Source organism: Excalfactoria chinensis, chromosome 3 (genome assembly GCF_039878825.1).
Source record: "Excalfactoria chinensis isolate bCotChi1 chromosome 3, bCotChi1.hap2, whole genome shotgun sequence".
Classification (NCBI taxonomy): domain Eukaryota; kingdom Metazoa; phylum Chordata; class Aves; order Galliformes; family Phasianidae; genus Excalfactoria; species Excalfactoria chinensis.
This window is the reverse complement of record NC_092827.1, coordinates 81,175,538-81,193,657: the sequence shown is the minus strand read 5'-3', so window position 1 is coordinate 81,193,657 and position 18,120 is coordinate 81,175,538. Positions and strand designations below refer to the sequence as shown.

Genomic DNA, 18,120 nt, shown 5'->3' with positions numbered 1-18,120 from the left:
CTTCTCAGTTCCTGTTCTTGAGTCCAATTTTTTTTGCAGTCTTTTTGGCCCCACCAGATGATTAGATAAGTGTGTAGTGTGAGGAAGGGCAACAGTATTCTCCTACACAAGGAAATCAGTATTGGAATATTTTAATGAGATTTTTTTACTTAAATACAACTTTGTTGGGAGGATTTACTGCCTTGTGTAAAATTTACTCTTGGATGAGAGGTCTTAAGACAGGGAAGGCAACTCATAATACATACATGATTGCATACATTAGGCATACATTAGACTTTCAGCACAAACTGTCTTGCACTACAGCTCCACTTGCATAGTGCTGTACTGCTTGCTTATGAACAGAACTGTATATGACGGCAGTTCTTTCTGTACCATTTGGTAGGGAAGGTATTTAGTTTAGTTGGCTTCTTTATAAGCTGATGCCAAACCCAGTTTTGTCCCTGAGCATCTGGTCTGTTTGTGCCCATCATGCAGCGATATGTCTGGAGAAGACACTCAGTTTTTCATGTAAATGAAAATCGGACTTGAACTTCTTCAGGTGGGTGACGTGTTTATCAGCTATTTACAGGACTTCATTTAATGCCGGAGAGGTCACACTTGAAGTTCTTTTTTCAGAAAAGCAAGGTGTCTTGCAACCTAAAGCAAATAATTGCAAAATAATAAAACTCTGCACTATAAACTGTCAAGGTAATTGTACAGCTTTTACAATCTTGTACCATACTGAAACTAAGCACTACCTTGTCCTAAAACAAAACAAGCTTTTTCCTGACAAATTTCATTTTGTGAGTAACTGCCCCAATAACTAACATTTGCTAGGATTTCTAAAATAAATAAATAACAGCAATAAAATCTGTGATGGTACATGAGTAACAATATGGCAGGCCTTGGCAGCCTGTGCTTTTAGCACACACTCCTGTATAAAGCATAAAACATTGAAACTTAATTGTAACTCACACTCCAAAATGTAACGCTCAAGCCCACCATGTGTATTTAATGAGGAAGATGGGAAGAAATAAGGTCTTAATACTCTACAGTGCAAGACTTTTCGTGCAGGAACAATATTTTACACAACTTAGAGCCTTTCCTTCAAAGCTCTTGGCACGTTACAGTGGGAGTTTTACTCTGCCTTGAGGTTTAAAGCACAACGTGATTCAATAGTCTAGCTGACAATGGCTCCTTTCATATATAAATGCAAGAACTACCTTAATTATGGCAGGTTTGTTTGCTTGATTCTGTTTTGTTTTGGGTATTTAAAACATGCATTCAGTGACTGCATCAATTGCTAAGGTTTAAATATCAGTTGAGGGATACCTCCCCACAGTGTTGTGCAAGTGTACAGTGAAGGGAACATACCTCATTCAGTGAATCCTCCCAAGATGAGTCACAGTGACTGCCACTTGCCTGGACGTCTAAGATGATATTAGGGATCCCGTTTCCTGGAACAGTGAAGTTACTGATCACTTGACATTGAATGAACAAAGAAAGGTAAGTGGGCGATGCAAGTTATTTAGGGGTAGATAATCATTCTACCTGCATAAAAAAAATAAAATCTGATGTTTCTTAAAAAATAATTTGCATTTCTATTATCTGAATATGTGAAAAACGTTCATGCATGCAGTGTGTACGTTCTCTCCTTGGAAAGATGTGCTTTCTCTTTCTGATTAAAAGAGGGCTACTGGATTGTATTGAATGAGTGATGCATTTAAGGATGAGTCTACCTCTAGTATTTAATTACATGACTAGTCTGCTTTAGTGAAGTCCATATATCTGTGATATTCTTACATTACCTTTCTTTCTTGTTCTGCTGGCATGATCTAGGGTAGCCTTCCTAAGTTTCTGAACATACTGTAGAATTCCTGTCAGCGGTACTCGTTGATCACTGTCATATGCTGTGATAAAAACTGAAGGGTAGCACTGAAATTAAAAACCAAAACCAGTTAGATACTTGACAAATGATCATCTATTGAAATGAGTGAGCACATTTTTCTCTATATATCAGGGATTACTGCTTGTTAAGATTTATCTAAATCTATTACATAATTATTTATTTATATTAATAAATATTAATATTATTATTATTTATCTAACCCTATTACATAATAACTCGTTCTTGAAAAAGCGTCTTGTATCACTAACTGAAAAAAGCATTTTGATCTGAAAAGTGACAAATTAATATTAGAGGATCATCTACTTGCATAAGGTAGCCAAAAACCATCCTCTTCCTACTGCTGAAGGTGTGAAACGTCTGTGTGCTGATCATGACACCAAAAAGGAGTGATAATCATGGAATGATACATCCTTGACAGAGCAGTAGTTTAAATTTTTATATACAAGAGTATTTTTAATATGATAAGATCTTAATTAGGTAAATAACACAGCTAACATCCTTCAGGTAACAATATCAAAGCCATGGCTTCTTTTCCATTTCATTGTTTGCCTCTGATGGTATTTAAACAGTGCAAAGTACCATCTTCCTGCTGCAGTGAGCTCTGGGTAACCCCGTAAAACAAAGGAGTACCAAAACAGTTACTGATTGTGTTAACGACTCATTTTAAAACAAAGCTAACACAAAGCAGCAAAGTCTTAAAACATTTGGTAATAAAGCATTGAAAGGGCAGAAAAGATTTATATTTTTTAAAAGTTATCTTTTTTATAATTATTTTCCTATGAAGCGCTGCATTTCCTACCCTTCCTGCATGGAATACTACAGCAGCAGTTTTACCTGTGGCTTAATATTGTGATAAGGACAGTAGCTTTTGATGTACTTCATACATTTTTCATCCGCTAATGGATTTCCCCATTCTTCCTGTTCTTCAGTTGACAGTGGGAGATGAGTTTTCATCATTGTATTCAGAACATCTACAAAAGGTGCCTTAAAATTATTAAAAAGAGAAAAAGGGTAAATTCTGAATTGGAATGTTTCAATTTCTAAAACTGGTCAAAACAAAAACCAAACCAAAATACAGCTACATGCTATGGTGAAGGGTCTGCAGAAGCTCACCTGTAAAACCATGGCTCTGATAAGTTCTGGATCGCTGTTGCAAATGGCTCCCGCAAGAACTCCTCCAGCACTGGCAGCTGTTAGTGCTGTGTATTTTGGCTGAGAGAATCCTAGTTCATGCAGCAGCATGATGCAAGCCTTAAGGTCATGGAGGCCTTTGAGTTTGTTATGCTGACATCCATCTTTGTGCCACCTAAGGCCCAGCTCTCCTCCACCCCTGGAATTTAAAACAGTTCAAGTTGGAGTCTGTTTGGAAAACGTTGCAAGTAAATTGTCAGATAATAAAGGACAGCAGCAGCCGCAGAGTTGCAAAATCATATTTTGCTTTTCCAATTAACTTTCCTTTCTTCCTGTCTTCACCCACTCCTCCCCTTGCAGCTAAAACACACTACGTACAAACAAAATAAATCCTCACATGATGATTGGTCAAATGCTGTCAGCACTGTCGGAACAGTCAATACAAAATCAAACACTGATATGATCTTTTTTTATATAAAAAGCTATTAAAATGGTAACGGCAACTAAAACATTTTCCATTCTTATATCACTATGGACAGATTTATTACTAACATTAAAAGACTGTTTCTCAGCTCTGCCAAGATGCTCAAATTCTTTTGTGCAGCGTAAGACTCTGGGCTGTCAGGTTCATTTTCTCTAGTTTGAGTTCAAACATGAGAGGAAATGTATTTTTTACTGCTTACAAAATTTTATGATGAAATTTACTTGTAATCTTTCCCACACAACCACAGTTCTGGTTCTAATCCACCTAAAATGTCTTTATTCCAGATTCAAGTTTAAAATCAATCAAAAGATTGGTCTGCCAGAATTCTTCATTGATACTGCTTAGGATTGATTTGCATCATAACACACTTGCAAGGATGGGAGGAAGAGCTGCACAATGCTCGCCTTTTTATTAGCAGACTGGATATATTTGTATGTCAAATTTGTTTTGGAACTGGTCTGTCAAACAGTGCTCCTCTATTATGATCTTATGATCTCTATTATTAAAAAGAAAAAAAAAAAGGTAAATTCTGAATTTCTAAAACTGGTAAAAAAAACCAAACCAGAATACAGCTAAATGCTATAGTGAAGGGTCTGCAGAAGCTCACCTGTAAAACCATGGCTCTGATAATTTTCCCTCACCCACTGAATTATTTCCAATGTCAAGTCTGTTGTATGTACTGTTTTTATGAAACTAGTAGGTTTGTAACTAAACTGGAGACAGGATTTACTAAGTAGAAGAACACAGAGGCAGGTTAAATGTTTAGTTGTAGAAAAACAAATGCTTTTCGGAAGGCACAGTCTTAGTGCACAGTGCCCTCAGAAAAGCAGGTGGTAGCTTATCACTGCTATGTGAGCATGTCAACATTTTTTGAGTGAAGAAGTAATGAGACTTCAAAAGATTAAAACGTAACCACACTGTTGTGTAAAGAACATGAGCAGAGTTTATGGTCTTGAAAGGGGGATTTTTTTTTTCCCCAAAGGAAAATTTTTGTTTTAAAAGGGGCTTTTGTGGATTCTAAAAAGAGGTTGAAGTGAAAAACATGAATTAGAACTAAGTCAGGGGGGAAGGGGGAAGGAACATTTCCATACCTCTTCAGCTGCAGATCAACAATACCAGAATATTCCACAAATGAAAATATTAATTCCATTTTATATTTGACTTACCTAACGTGGCAATATGCTAATATCCAGCCCTCTTCAATTAACATCAGCTTCTCTTCTTTAAAGCTCATGTTCAAATCTATGCCATAAGCTCCATATACATGAACTAGAAGTGGTTTCCTGCGTAGCTCCTTAGAATTCATATTATGAAAAACTGTAATTGGCACCAAAGTTTCATCCTGGAAATGAAGGAGTATTTCAGACATTTCAGAAATCTCAATGACACATGGCAATGAAAACTTCAATTATTTATTTTAAAATGTGTTTTTTTGATTACAGTAATTTTTTTTCACTTAGATTGTACAAAGCACTCTTGAAAAATAAAGCAAGAGACTGAACCTCTGCTGTGTGGGCTTATAGACGCAGAGCATAAAATTCATTTAAGTGCAACACCTGAGGAGTTTTTAAACTACCAAAGCACCCAAGTCTTCCTTCTCCCTTTAACAGTGAGAATATCTATTATTAACAAAATAGTTTACCACTTACTGCAGCACAAACTCTTTATTAACATCACCGTTTTTTTAAACTCAGGCTGTTAAAACTTTCTTTTCTTGATCTCTATTGCGTAGATGGTTGTGGGGTGTCCTTTTCAGGGGCTGACATATTCTCGTTTATCATAGATGACACGAAACCATACATCTATTAGCGAGTCTTAAGTTATCCTGTGCTGAGCTTCTTGACTGATCACGTACCGTTATCTCCTCTAGCATACCCAGATCAATGAAAAAAATCTCATCACGACTTTCTTTTTCTTCTCTGTAGCACTGGAGAAAACGCCCACTGGTAAGTACAGCACCAACTGCTCTTTTACATTTTTAATCTCTGTTCCCTGCCAAATGCATTTTCTACAAATGGGTGGGGAGGAAGGGAAGAATAAAGGGAATGGGAAAAGGACTGAAAAATCTTACCTTGCTTTTAGCTAGTAAACGTGTAGTGTGACAATTCATAATAATTGGTACCTCTTCTGCAGCTTGTTCAATGAGATTATTTTCTTTAAATGAATATGCAAAACGCCTAGGGGGGTGTACTGGGGAGGTGAGCTGAAAATAACAAGTGCTGCTGGCATGTTCAGGATGAGGTTCCAATTCAAATGCACAGGCCCATGTAGGTAGCTGAGAAAACAGAGCATTTCAAGTGAGACCCTCACAAGGCTTCTGTGAGTTCTGCCTAGTGTATCCTTCAGAGGAAAAGACTTTGAATAGCACGCTAATTATCTGCAGCTTGTATGCAACACAGGCTGTATTTCTTTTACATTCAGTAATAGAACGGTCAGAAAGTGAAAGACTTTGGTAAACTTTTCACTTAAGGCTAGTGGATAAAATTCAATAATGAGATAAAACAGAAAAATAAATCTAAATTAAAATCCAGTTTAAAATGGGCATTTGAACCGATTTTATTTTTTTTAATGAAACATTTGAACCGATTCTGCACTGTTTTTAATTTTTAGATCCCATTTCCCCTCTGATTTCCACTCCTGCTTGAACATGTTGCACAGCCAAGTCCATGTCAGTTGTTATGCTTTTGCTGTGAGTTAGCTCAGTAATGCTAAGCCACCAAAAACCCCTGCCTCTTAACTTTGTTCTTTGTGCCAGCCATTGTGAAGAACAAAACCTTTTTCTGGCACATTTACCCTCAGACACTTACTGCTATTATATTTAAGATTTTTAACTCCACTAAGAATAAAAGAAATCAAGATTCATTCTTTGCGAGCAGCAGGAACATAGTCAAACCCTCTGCCAGGCCATTGCTTGCTCGAGTTGGTTTGTGAGAGATTTCTGAAATGGCACTGAAGTCAAAGTTCTCCAGAGTAACTGCAGACTCTCTCTGAATAAATAAACTAAAACTATTTTCAAAAATGAAAGGTTTCACAGACCATACAATGTACTTTGCTGAAAACCTTTTCTCTGTAGCAGTTTTATAGAGTGCAGCCTTGGAAGCTTGTTGGAATAAACTTGCAAGTTCTTCAAATAAGACTTTTCAGGCAAACAAATCAATTAAATATTTCAGCTAAGTGGTCTCTAGAAACCATGGTTTCGAATGGAGACACTTTATTTGTATTCCACAAGTATTTTGCAACATCTAGAGAAATGAAGAAATACTTGACACAAACTGTACTGCAATACTAAGCTTTCCCACTTATTTTGGGTCAGCAACCATATCTGTCTTTTGGATGTTCCAGCCTTTAATCTCAGGGAGGGCCATGCTTACTTCCTTGCATAGGCTGATGAATGTAACCACAAAATAAGCCTGGTAAAAATACAGTGTTTAGGGAATCAAGGCTTATTTTACTTTAGAAATCGACTGCACTGTAAAGAGTTTGATGGTAGCAAGTTGAGGAAAGAACTGACTTGTACTATAGCTGCTCTTTAATTTCATAACTGCTACAGTAAGCCAGCACATGAAATCGTAAGGAACATCCACAGGTAATACAATTAATCATAATAATGTATTTGTCACTATTAGTTTCCAAACCACTTCTGTTTTTGGAATTTATCTTCTGTTTTGTAATGCTATATTAAAAGAAATAGTGCTAGAAAAAGTATGTTGCTCGAGGCAAGCTAAAACATACCGGAATTGATTGAACCGAATGTGAAACAAAAGCAATCACATTTAAGTATAGATAACCAGCTTTCTGCAGGAACATAATACAGTGATCACGGAACATCTCCAAGTCTATTAGCTTGGTTTTCTCTTCCGGTGCATAAACTAACTTCCAGTTCGCCATACTAGTGGAAGCTACTGAAGTCTTCATCAACTATAAGAACAAATTACAAGATAAAGAGTTATAAGTTAGAGGTACAGACATACAGGTGATGTCACTCAATATTTTAATTACAATATTGATAACTGAAACTGGAAGGTTTTAAATTCCCTTTACTTGGGCAAAATGGAAGAACAATTCAGTAACTGCCTACATATTGATAGCAAGAGAGATCTGTGTGACAGATGGCAATTAGATTTTAGAATTCTATTTGCAATTGTATTTTGTTCCTTTAAGACAACTAGGTTAGGTGTTAGAAGCAGTGTAACTGGGAGGTTGGATAATAGCAATCTGAATGTACTTTATTCTTTTTTCCCTAGTAAGGGGTAGGGAAATGTTACAGTTCTCTATTTTTTAAACATTTGAGTGACTACAATATATATTCTTGACTTGGTACACAAGAGCAAGGTGTGCAGATGTATGCTATGTTGACAGCAGGTCACCTTTCTGTGTCTGATGCTAAGCACTACATACAGGAGAAGATGCTCTCAACGGAGCAGCAAGGCATTTCTTCTCTCCCAGTAAGTGGTGTACTTTCGGCTATCAAGGAAAGGCTGCCTCTGAAAAGTCTGAATGTGATTAGAAAAACTCATACTGAGAGAAAGAAACTTATGGAAAAATTTATATCTAAAGTTATTTGCAAAAGTCAGTTCAAATATCAAAAGCCTTCACTGTGTCCAGTAGAACTGCAAGCTGTTTAGTTATATAGACTGAAATCAAATTATAATAAAGGGGAAATGGCTGTTTATGCCAAGAAATGAGTATGCTTTTCCAAAGAAGCTGAGTCAAATCAGCATGCTATAGGCAAGACTCCCCATACTACTGTCAGTCTTTAAATACACGCAACTCTGTAATTCTCTTAAATTGTTTCAGTAAACTGTGAAGCATAGAATTAAAATCCAGCCTCACTATTTCTGTGGTCTGCAACAAGCATCTGAATGAATCCTATGACTCTTATTATTACTTAAGATACCTTATATTCTGCAGGTTCTCCATATGAAGTAAGAATATATAACTCATTGTTTCTGTGTTCAACATGATAAATGACCCCTTTTGTTCGGGCTTGTACAAGAACAGGTAACTTAAAAGGATGTCTGCAGTCAATCAGCCAGACTTCTGAGGTTGTCTTGCTGTTGCTATTGATAGTGAGGAAACGTCTGTCTTTTGTGCAGTATATGTCCACAAAAAATCTGCAAGAAATAATTTTTAAAAAGCTTAAACCTGACTAATATTCAGAAAACACAATTAATTCAGAACCACGGGCTACCAATTACAATGTAAGAAAACAGCAAGCCTGCAAGTGGGCTGGAGAGATTTCAGACTGCTTGATTCCCAAACCCACTTCTGCTGCATTTATCCCAGCATTCAAAAATGCACAGTTTTGTGTATGGAACCTGAACTCTGCAAGGAAAGCAGTTCAGTTGTCCAAATGAATCCAGATTTCTGAATCATTCAGATTGGAAGATGTACATGGGCTTTAAAATTCATGCAAAACATAGATTTTTATTTTATTTTTTTTAAATAGTAGCCCCATAAAAAAAAAAATCAAAGGATAATTGAAGTTAATGAAACTAATAAGAGTAACATATGGAAACTGAAAAAAAAAAAGAAAGTAGGTGCTATTATGCTACAAGGATAAAGAATTAAAAAGCCCAAGTGCTACTGATGTAAGAAAAAATAAAAATCTTAAAGGAAAAAAATAGCACAGAGACCTTTATAAGACAGGATGGACAGTGCTGAAGTAACAAAGCTTTAAAATGGGAACTGTTTCTGGAACTCCATTGACTTTTAATGCTTCTAAAATCTAGGCACAGTAAACATTCAGCAGCGTCTGGATGCTAATATTGGACAAGTTCAGGCTGCAAGTCAGATTCAGGTCTCTAACTGAGTCATGCTAATTAATTGTTATGTCAAATCTTGGGGCATAGGAGTTTCTTTGCCATTTTGAATCTTTACAACTAGATGTCTTTAAAAGAAATTGCAGGGTTCAGTAATGCATTCTGCACTGACAATAATGAACCTTCTAGACTTGAAAATATTTTATTGGTGCAAGAATGGAAGTCTTGGATAGCATTTTTCACTGCCTATAATTATTAGCAGGTCTAGGAATTACAGTTTTTTTGGTACAATTGTTTTGTCCAATTGCACCATCTTGTCATTTGTAGAACTCCCACTGTCTGTGTCCTCCTAAAGGAATCAGTTTTCTGCCTCTAATCCACTCAAATTCAGCAAGTGTGCCACTGCATTCAGTCCAGCTCCTAACAGTTTGGCTCTGTTGACCTTACGTCTAAGAGAGTCAAGCTGAAATGCAGGTTACACTTCTTCCCAAGGACTCTGACCTTCATATCACTTTTTTTTTTCCTTTGTAGATTTTTTGTTGTTGTTTTTTTAAGGAAGTCAAGATATCTTCAACTTCTAAAAAAATATTTGACTAATGAGTTGGTGATATGTAGAACGACTTCTCTATGGCAATGCAAAAGAATGTCTTGCCATCTCCTATGAACAACTGTGTTCAGTCATGAGCTGCAGCAGCACATGAACCTTCAGAGTATGTTTCTAGTAGATTAACTCTAATGACTACGACCTTCAAAATTATGCCAGCAGTTTCCCTGTGGGGACATGTCAGGTCAGTGCAGTTTGACTTTTACAAAAGTATGTATCAACTACAGTTAGAACATACAGATCTTATTTACTCCATCTCATCTGCGGACTTTAATTTTTTTCATTTCTAGGTGAATGTATGAAGGCTATTTCTTTACTGAGTATGTAACTTGAAGTAAGAATAATCACAAATATTTATGTACAAATCTGTCATTTTAGTGCTACATGGCTGAAAACTAGTACTGCACTCAATTCAGCAAGAGCCTTCTTGTCTTCCTAAACCGCTGCTTAAAGAAAGGTTATTGAGAGGGTATTCAGTCAACAACAGTTCTATCTCTGCGAATGCTGTAATGATTTTGCTCGTCCATTACCCAGAGCAAGGATTAGCCTGCACTTCAATGTTTTTTAAAAAGTTGTATCAGACATCAATAGCAGAGAAAACGAAATGAAACACACAGTCTGGTTCACTCTGTATGAAACTGTCACGCGTTCATTAAAGGACACCCTGACCTGAGACTGACCTTGACATTTATCAACTCAGCTGAACTCGTGAGGTAACAGAGAAAAGTTAAATCGCTGCTGATTACATATCGAGAGGAAAATACATTCTCAGACAGCAAAACAGAACTTAAAAATGCCTCCTACCATTTGAAATGTGACATGGAAGAATTTGTTTTCAAACCAGTTAGAGCCTACATATTGAATACCGCAGAGTATCTTACAGACTTAGTGTATTTTAGATGAGTGTTACCTTGCATCTTGTTCTGTATAAACTAACTTAGTATATTTCTCAGTAGTGAAAGTGGTCATGAACACATTCTGGCATTTAAGATTCTTCTGACTTGTGTAATACAGAACATCATTTGTAGCCCATTCTAGAAAGAAAAGAAATGCATATCAACTTGGAACAGTACATATACTATTACTGAGAGAAAACGGAGCTCCACAAACATTGGACACAGTGCTGAAAAACATGAGTTGCAGATGACATGGAACTGAGGATAACATTCCTCATCCCAGAGGCTGGGGTAGCACACAAAAAGATTTTTCCAAGTTTCCTTTAAATGCCACAGATCAAGGATTTCATAATCTATTTGGGGAAAAAAATGAAAATAAGAAAATAAGGGCCCAGGAAGAGAAAGCTTGTGACCCTATAGGGGCTTCTGCAGATAAACAAGAAAATAGGAGGTATGTTGATGTATAAAAGTGCATATAGAAATAGATGTTTGCATAGTCAGCAAGACAGTGAATAGGATCTAAGGTCTGTGCTACTGCATGCAAGCCATTGAAAGAAAAAAGACTGATTATGTGTATGGTCTGTGGGTACTCCTGAGATAAAAATTCTCCAGTTTTCTGTACTTGTTATGTATTCACATTAGAAACATATAAAGCTATTCTGCTGTTCTGAAATTCACTAATCTGACTGATTCAGTCAAATTATTGCCGTTTATGCCATCAGTATGATAATGTTTAGCATATACCCTTTAAGAACATATGCTCTCTTATGCATAAGTAATATGGAAGTGTGTCTCTGAGTTGCACAGATAGCTGAGTTTTCATGATGAAGACAAGCCTTTACAGGAGAAATTGCAGCTCTTCTAGCCTAGCATTAAAAAAAATCATAATGTAAATTTTCAAGGACTTTAATTTGTCTCCCTCTTGCATATTGTGCGATATAAACATATACTTTACAAGTAACTGTATTACCTAATTCTCTTTCCCATGATTGGGGATCACTAGGTATATCACTTACATCTGGGTAAATTGATGAAATGGGTAATGGCCATTTTTTATACTCTATCTGCCATAGTCTGTCACACCTACACAGGCAACAGTGAAATGACTTCTGAAATGTATGGAATCTTCCAGGAAAACCTCAAAGTTTGATTAAGTGAAAAAAAACGAGCAAATTTTCAGCAGGCCTAATTTTTCTGGCAGACATTACAAGCTTCTACTGTGCAAACATGGCATTAAGTTCCAGCTTTTCTTCATGCTTTTAACTAGGCATTTTTCCCCAGTATTTTAAATTCTTGTCCTACTCAGGCGAACTGCTTACTAAACTATACATTCCTGATGACATCTAACAATATACCAGGAAATACAAGGTCTGGAACGTTGTGTTGGTTCTAGTGCTCTCCTCTTTAACATGGCCTATTTTTGCTCTCCTCTTTAACATGCTATTAAACAAAATCCCATTCGTTTGGGTTTAATTATTTGTAACAGCAATGTAAAACTCCATCATCTGTGCTGAAGTAACTGATTGAAGCCATTAAGTTCTGAATTACGACCACATCCTAGAGTACAGTTGGAAATTCCAACAAACACTAAGCTGTACTGAGCACTTACACGCTGCTCAGAGGAGGTAAGTGCTTACAGCTATCAGTGACTTCAGTTGAAGCTGCAGAGGTATAATACCTACAACTTCCCATACAAAGATCCTTATGTTGCAAATAGCTATGTCAGTAAATTTTTAAAGAAGCATATTGAATACAATAAGAAGAATGATGTGCAAAAGTGTTCAAACACACAAATGCTTGCTTTTATAATAAAGGGAAACTTGTATCATGAAAGGAGTCACTCATTCGTATCAAATAACTCGTAATTTTACAGTGTAGGAGCACACATCTCTCAACTAAGAAACTGTTCAACAGCTATGAGGATTTAAACTAAAAAACTTGCTTTTTTTCACCATTATTTGTAGACTAAGAACAATATTGTACCGGAAGTTGGTGTGAGCCACAGGATATTTATAGACAACTTACCAAAACTAAACACGTTTGGAATTACTTCTTCCACAATGGGAACGTCACTGAGTTTCATAATAACACAGGTTGCCTCTTCTGAATTCTCACTTTTTAAGCTGATAGCCAGGTACCTCTCATCTGGTGAAATTCTGATCCGTTTAATAAAGGCACCAGAAAAGCCCATATCTTCAGTGCTGAATAAAATGCGAACATTTCCTTTATCTGCTGCGTTTTAACAGGTGTAAAAAATAAAATCTTGTGACTGAGGTGTGTCAAAATGAACAGCAGTTTTTTCATACCAGTATTAAATAAGTACACTTGCAATACTACTGAAACCGAGGATTTCTTTGGTGAGGTATCTGCAAATGCAGTGTGTAAAAATACAATTACACATACAATAGCATTTGGTCAGTGCTTTACATTTTGAAGTGTAGCTTTTGGGGATGTTTTTGGTTTGTTTTATGTTTTCCTTTTACTCTCTCGAGGTACTTTGCCTTTTTTAGCATTTTTAGATGGGGCTCTGAGAGGTCGATTCTCAGATCCTTTCCAGAAACTCGCCTCCATTTCACCATAAATGATTCCTTTACTCTTCTCACCCCAGCTTTTCAGATTCAGGATTTCAGAGTTATTCATCTATCGTTAAACAGCATTATGAAAAAAACCTTCAGGTATTTTAATAACCAGCCCATCTGCTTTAATACAAACAAGTGTACTAATTGTGCATGCACAACATTATAAACAATTGTAACAAGTTAGGAAGAAGAAATCCCTTACCATCATCGGCTTTTGAACAAAATATGTAACCATTCTCCTCAAAGTAAACGTTCCCTCCAAATCTTATCTGTTCAATGCAAAACAAACATTTTTCAATTTAACCTATAAATTATCTCCTTAGAATCCCAATATTCAGTGTTCTGTCCAGTGAAACCACATGCAAATGATAGGATACAGCACATATTTAATATCGAATAGGGGGAAAAAGGAATTACATGCGTCAGAAAGGTTACTTTACAGTTAGAGTACTACCTATATATGCTCTCAGTTTAGTGAATGGCTCAGCTCACCTGCACTTGCTCCTTGCAGTACTATGTTCTCATCAGTTAGCAGAGGATTGTGTGATCTTATTTGTTTTTGACTATGGTGAAATTAAGGTCAAATATACTACCATAATAGGTATGAGTTGTTCTCAATGTGTGCCGTTACTATCCACAATGACTAAAAACTTCAACACCGGAAATTACCACCACAAAATAACTAGTGAAACAGTATTTTGTAACAGGAAAGGCTTTGCTGTCTGTTCTTTGTATTCAATGACAAAAACAAAAGGTTGTGTTTTTTGTCACTCACCCTTGGGCTTTCCAATTGTAGTGTATACTTGTTGTGCAATTCTTCTAGTTTCTCCTTTATTCTTTTTGTCACAGCTTTATAACTTCTTGAAATTTTATTCCAATTTTCCTGCTCTGATTTCAGAAGATCCTTGTATGAAACCTCTGACGTTGTTATGGATGTGATTTTTGTCCCTTCCTGTTGAATAAGGAGAAAAACCAATGGCTACAAACCAGCATTCTGTAGTCCAGTGTGAATGTACTGAGGCAACCAGTGTTGTAGCTCAGCATTTGTAATCCTGTTACTGAATGGCCAATGCATATACACAGCCACAACTTCTCATACATCAAGAGTTCAAATACTCTCCATGAAGCATTTATCTACGTTTGTGACACAGACACAGCAAATGTTATTGTTAGAAGAGGGTTTCAACAAATACTTTGGATTTGATCTTTGTGTCAGACAGCTTGTCTGTCTCTAGAGCCCTGATGTTTTCTCCTGACACACTGAATCTTTCCAGAAGATACTCCTTTTTTCCCCCCTGTTATTTTTTACAAATCAAGACAGCAGAAAAAGCAACAAAAATGTATAGTGACATCAACACAGTATAGAGAATTTGAACAGAAGTACATGTCTTTGGACATAGCTGAAGCCCTAGACTTTATTCTCCCACTTTAAGCCCTTTAGGAAGAACACATTTCCTTGACATCTGAATAACAGTCAGCTTCCTTAACAGATGCATCAAGACAGTTGTTGACACTGCCCATACATAAACTGCATACCTTGCAGGAAAATAACCTCCATGACAGGATTCTTCTAGGTGGCACGGTGCTGTTGCACGGACTTCTTGACCAGTCCAGGATGTGGCATTTGTTTGGTTTTGTTTTACCACATAGTTCTTGAAGATGGTTGTTCCTAAGATAGTGTTTAACACTGAAGCTCAGCCCTCGGCCAAAAGATTTTGCAGTCCGACACATGATATCCAAATCTCGTCTTGACAGTCAACCTGGAATTTATGAAAATCCCAAGCTCCTGATCACTTTCACTATATGAAATATGCATAACATGACCTGAAGATAAAGCTTTATCTTTCAAAGATCATTAGGTAAACGAGAGCAGTAAAACAGGAGGTGCTTAATATCATGTGATACAGGTAACTGAGCTTACACATTAACCTGCCTGTTAGTGTCCAGAGGGCCACAAAAATGATCCAGGGGATGGGACACCTCCGCAGTGAGGACAGGCTGAGAGCTGGGGCTGCTCAACTTGGGGAAGGCTCCAGGGAGACACAAGAGCTGTCTTTCAGTATCTAAAGGGGGGCTGTAAGAAAGAAGGGGACAAGACTCTTTGGCAGGGTCTGTTGTGATGGGACACAGGGAAATGGTTTCAAACTAAAAGAGGAGGGTTTTAGTCTGGATGTGAGGAAGAAGTTTTTTTCACAGTAAGGGCAGTGAGGCACTGGAACAGGCTGTGCAGAGGGCTGGTGGAAGCCCCATCCCTGGAGACATTCAAAGTCAGCCTGTGGGGGCTTTTAGCAACCCGATCCAGCTGTAGCTGCCCCTGTTCGGTGCAGGGCAGCTGGACTAGGTGCCCTTTAAGGGTCCCTTCCTACTAAGACGGTTCTATGCTGCTCCAACACGTGGGTCCGGGCAGCTGGGAGTTTAGCTCCGCTGAAATGATCAGCGAAGAGCAAGGCAGATGTAACTACGCATCTGACTAAACGCTGCTTTCGGGAAGCTGGTTCTTTTCTGCTTTAGAAGTTCGTTATAATAACAGAATCGCTTAAACGGCAAAGAGACAAACCCCACTGCGCCTGGGACTCTGCATGGGAGGACATCCCGCGTGTCGCACGCTCCTCGGCCCCGTTCCTTCCCACCCCACAGCCCCGCCGAAAGCCAGAAGAGCCGGGCCGGCCCCATCCCGCCGGCTCCATCCCTCACCGCTGCGGCGCAGCGCGGCTCTCCCTCCGGCCGGGTTAAGATGGCAGCGGGCGCGAGCCCCTTCGGCTCGCCCAAGGCACTACCCGTAGCAAAGATGGCGACGGGACGCTAGAGCCAGTGCTACGGTCGAGCACGGCCGTCCTCGGTCCCTGCGCGCCGCTCGCTCCGGTCGGTGCGTTTTGCACGGCAGCCCCGCTCCGAGACGCACCGTCACCCCCACGGAGCCGCGCCGAGAACAGCAGAGGCTCCGCGCCCGTCAATCAACGTGCTGCCACTAACAAAGATGGCGTCCCGCTTCCTCTCTCCCAAGCCCTAGCCCGGCCGGTCCCGGCACCGTAGGGCCGTCTCTCCGCGCTCTCTCTTTGCTTCAAGCCCAGAGCGCTCCCGCATGTCCGAGGCTGCCGGCCGCCCCGCCGCGGGCAGCTGCGGAGGGAGCAGCGAGGGAGCAGCCAGAGCCCGCTGGAGGCTGCTGGGACAGGTAGGGGGAGCCCGCGGCTGGGAAGGGGTCGTGGCGGGGCGGCGGGCGGAGCGGGGCGCGCAGGGAACTGCTTTCGTGCCGCAGGGAGGGGTGCGGGTACCCGCTGAGAGCTGCTCCGTGCAGTGCCCCTGGGCCTGGGATGGAATGGTTGCAGCTTATGCTGTGGCTGATTAGGATGAAACTTTTGTGTATATGCAAAATAGCACATGAGTGCCGTATGTCTGGGTGGAGTTTGTACCGCACCGGCTCTAAATTTAGCTTTCGGTGCATGCAAGAAATCCAGTGAATTTCAAGCGGTTGTCTTTATAAGGAGTCCTACACGTGTTCCTAACATGGTGACTGAATACCAAGGGCCCTGTAGTTGAGATCTGTGGCAATCTGGAATCTGAAACAGGAGGCAGATTGGTGGTTCTTTCTGGCTATTTCTTTTATAATGTCTTGTGTTTTGATTAAGAATGATGGATGGTGGGGTGTTTTTTTTTTTTTTTGTTTCGTTTTGCTTTTTCATGTTTTGATTATGACACAGAATCATTGAATTGTTTGTGCTGGAAGGGACACCTAAAGGCTACCTAGTCCAACTCCTCTGCAATAAACAGGGATGACCTGCAGCTACGCCACTTTGCTCAGAGCTCCCCCCAGCCTAACCTTGAGTGTCTCCAGGGATGGGACATCTACAACCTCTCAGGTGTTTCAGTGCCCCACTTCTGCCTAAGGAAGAAGTAAAGAACTTCCTTATACCCAAACTAAATCCCCCTTTTTTAGTTTAAAACCATTTCCCTGTGTCCTGTCACAACAGACCCTGCTAAAGGGTCTGTCTCCTCTTTTCTTGCAGCCCCCTTTAGACACTGAAAGGCCACTCATGAATCTCCCCAGAGCGTTCTCTTCTCCAGGCTGACCAGCCTGTCCTCACTGGGGAGGCGTTCCACCCCTTGGATCATTTTTGTGGCCCTCCTTTGGATGCCATGTAAGATCATAGAATACCCCCAATTGGAAAGGACCGATAAGGATCAAGTCCAGCTCCCATCTCTGCATAGGACCACCCAAAAATCAGACCTTGTGTCTGAGAGCATTGTCCAGAGCCTGTTAGCACATAGCTGTTGCTTTTTTCATTTTATTTTTTTTTGCCTTTTGTAAATACAGCATGTCCATTGGACTACATGGGTTCAGAATAAGCAAGTAGACCAGAGACTCTTGCAATGCAATGAGCAGCAGCAGACTACTTGAACAGATCTGCAGTGTTATTTGGTTTGATTTCTTTTGAGTCCGAAGCTTGCAGGTGGTATTTGCGCTCATTCCTGCCTCTGAGTTAAGCTTTTCTGCAGTGATTGAGTTGTCCTACAGCAGTAGGGATGTTGGTACAGATGCAGCCAGTGTCTTCAGGACTAGCACCGAGCTGGAGCCTACATACACTGCAAAAAGATGTGTCTGTTCTGCTGAGAAACCTTGAGCTTGCTTTGATATCAGATACTGGTTTTATAGGTCCCTGGGAGATGTCCATTTAGAATGGCAGTATGCAGGAAATTTGGGAGATTCAGGTTCATCAGAAAGGGCATAACGAAATTAGAGAGCACCATTTTTCAAGGTTTTTAAAGTAGTATTAGAAG

The 18,120-nt window shown here is 39.2% G+C and overlaps 2 protein-coding genes across 6 annotated transcripts in view; one reads left to right on the top strand and one right to left on the bottom strand.

Moving 5' to 3' along the window:
- Window positions 1–116: 116 nt before the first annotated feature.
- Window positions 117–16,551, bottom strand: PREPL (prolyl endopeptidase like). Of its 5 annotated transcripts, none has more exons than XM_072332124.1 (15): window positions 16,247–16,551; window positions 14,881–15,104; window positions 14,120–14,296; window positions 13,547–13,613; window positions 12,791–12,997; window positions 10,780–10,903; window positions 8,401–8,617; window positions 7,236–7,421; window positions 5,575–5,778; window positions 4,670–4,845; window positions 3,002–3,218; window positions 2,723–2,872; window positions 1,788–1,914; window positions 1,354–1,436; window positions 117–636 (listed from the first exon to the last, which is right to left on the bottom strand). In XM_072332124.1, exons 2-15 carry the CDS (start codon window positions 15,073–15,075, stop codon window positions 592–594), a joined length of 2,175 nt encoding a protein of 724 aa, XP_072188225.1. In that variant the 5' UTR covers window positions 15,076–15,104; window positions 16,247–16,551; the 3' UTR covers window positions 117–591. The 5 variants fall into 5 exon arrangements, 4 of the variants coding, with proteins under 4 accessions (XP_072188225.1, XP_072188224.1, XP_072188226.1 ...); XM_072332123.1 differs by having other exon boundaries at window positions 118–636; window positions 16,039–16,275; XM_072332125.1 differs by lacking the exon at window positions 16,247–16,551 and adding an exon at window positions 16,039–16,175 and having other exon boundaries at window positions 119–636; window positions 12,791–12,994.
- CAMKMT (calmodulin-lysine N-methyltransferase) overlaps window positions 16,297–18,120 on the top strand; it is a 188,161-nt gene continuing 186,337 nt past the window's right edge. Inside the window, exon 1 of the mRNA XM_072332128.1 lies at window positions 16,297–16,516. Coding sequence (XP_072188229.1) covers window positions 16,427–16,516 — 90 coding nt within the window. The 5' untranslated portion in view covers window positions 16,297–16,426. The remainder of the gene's footprint in view (window positions 16,517–18,120) is intronic.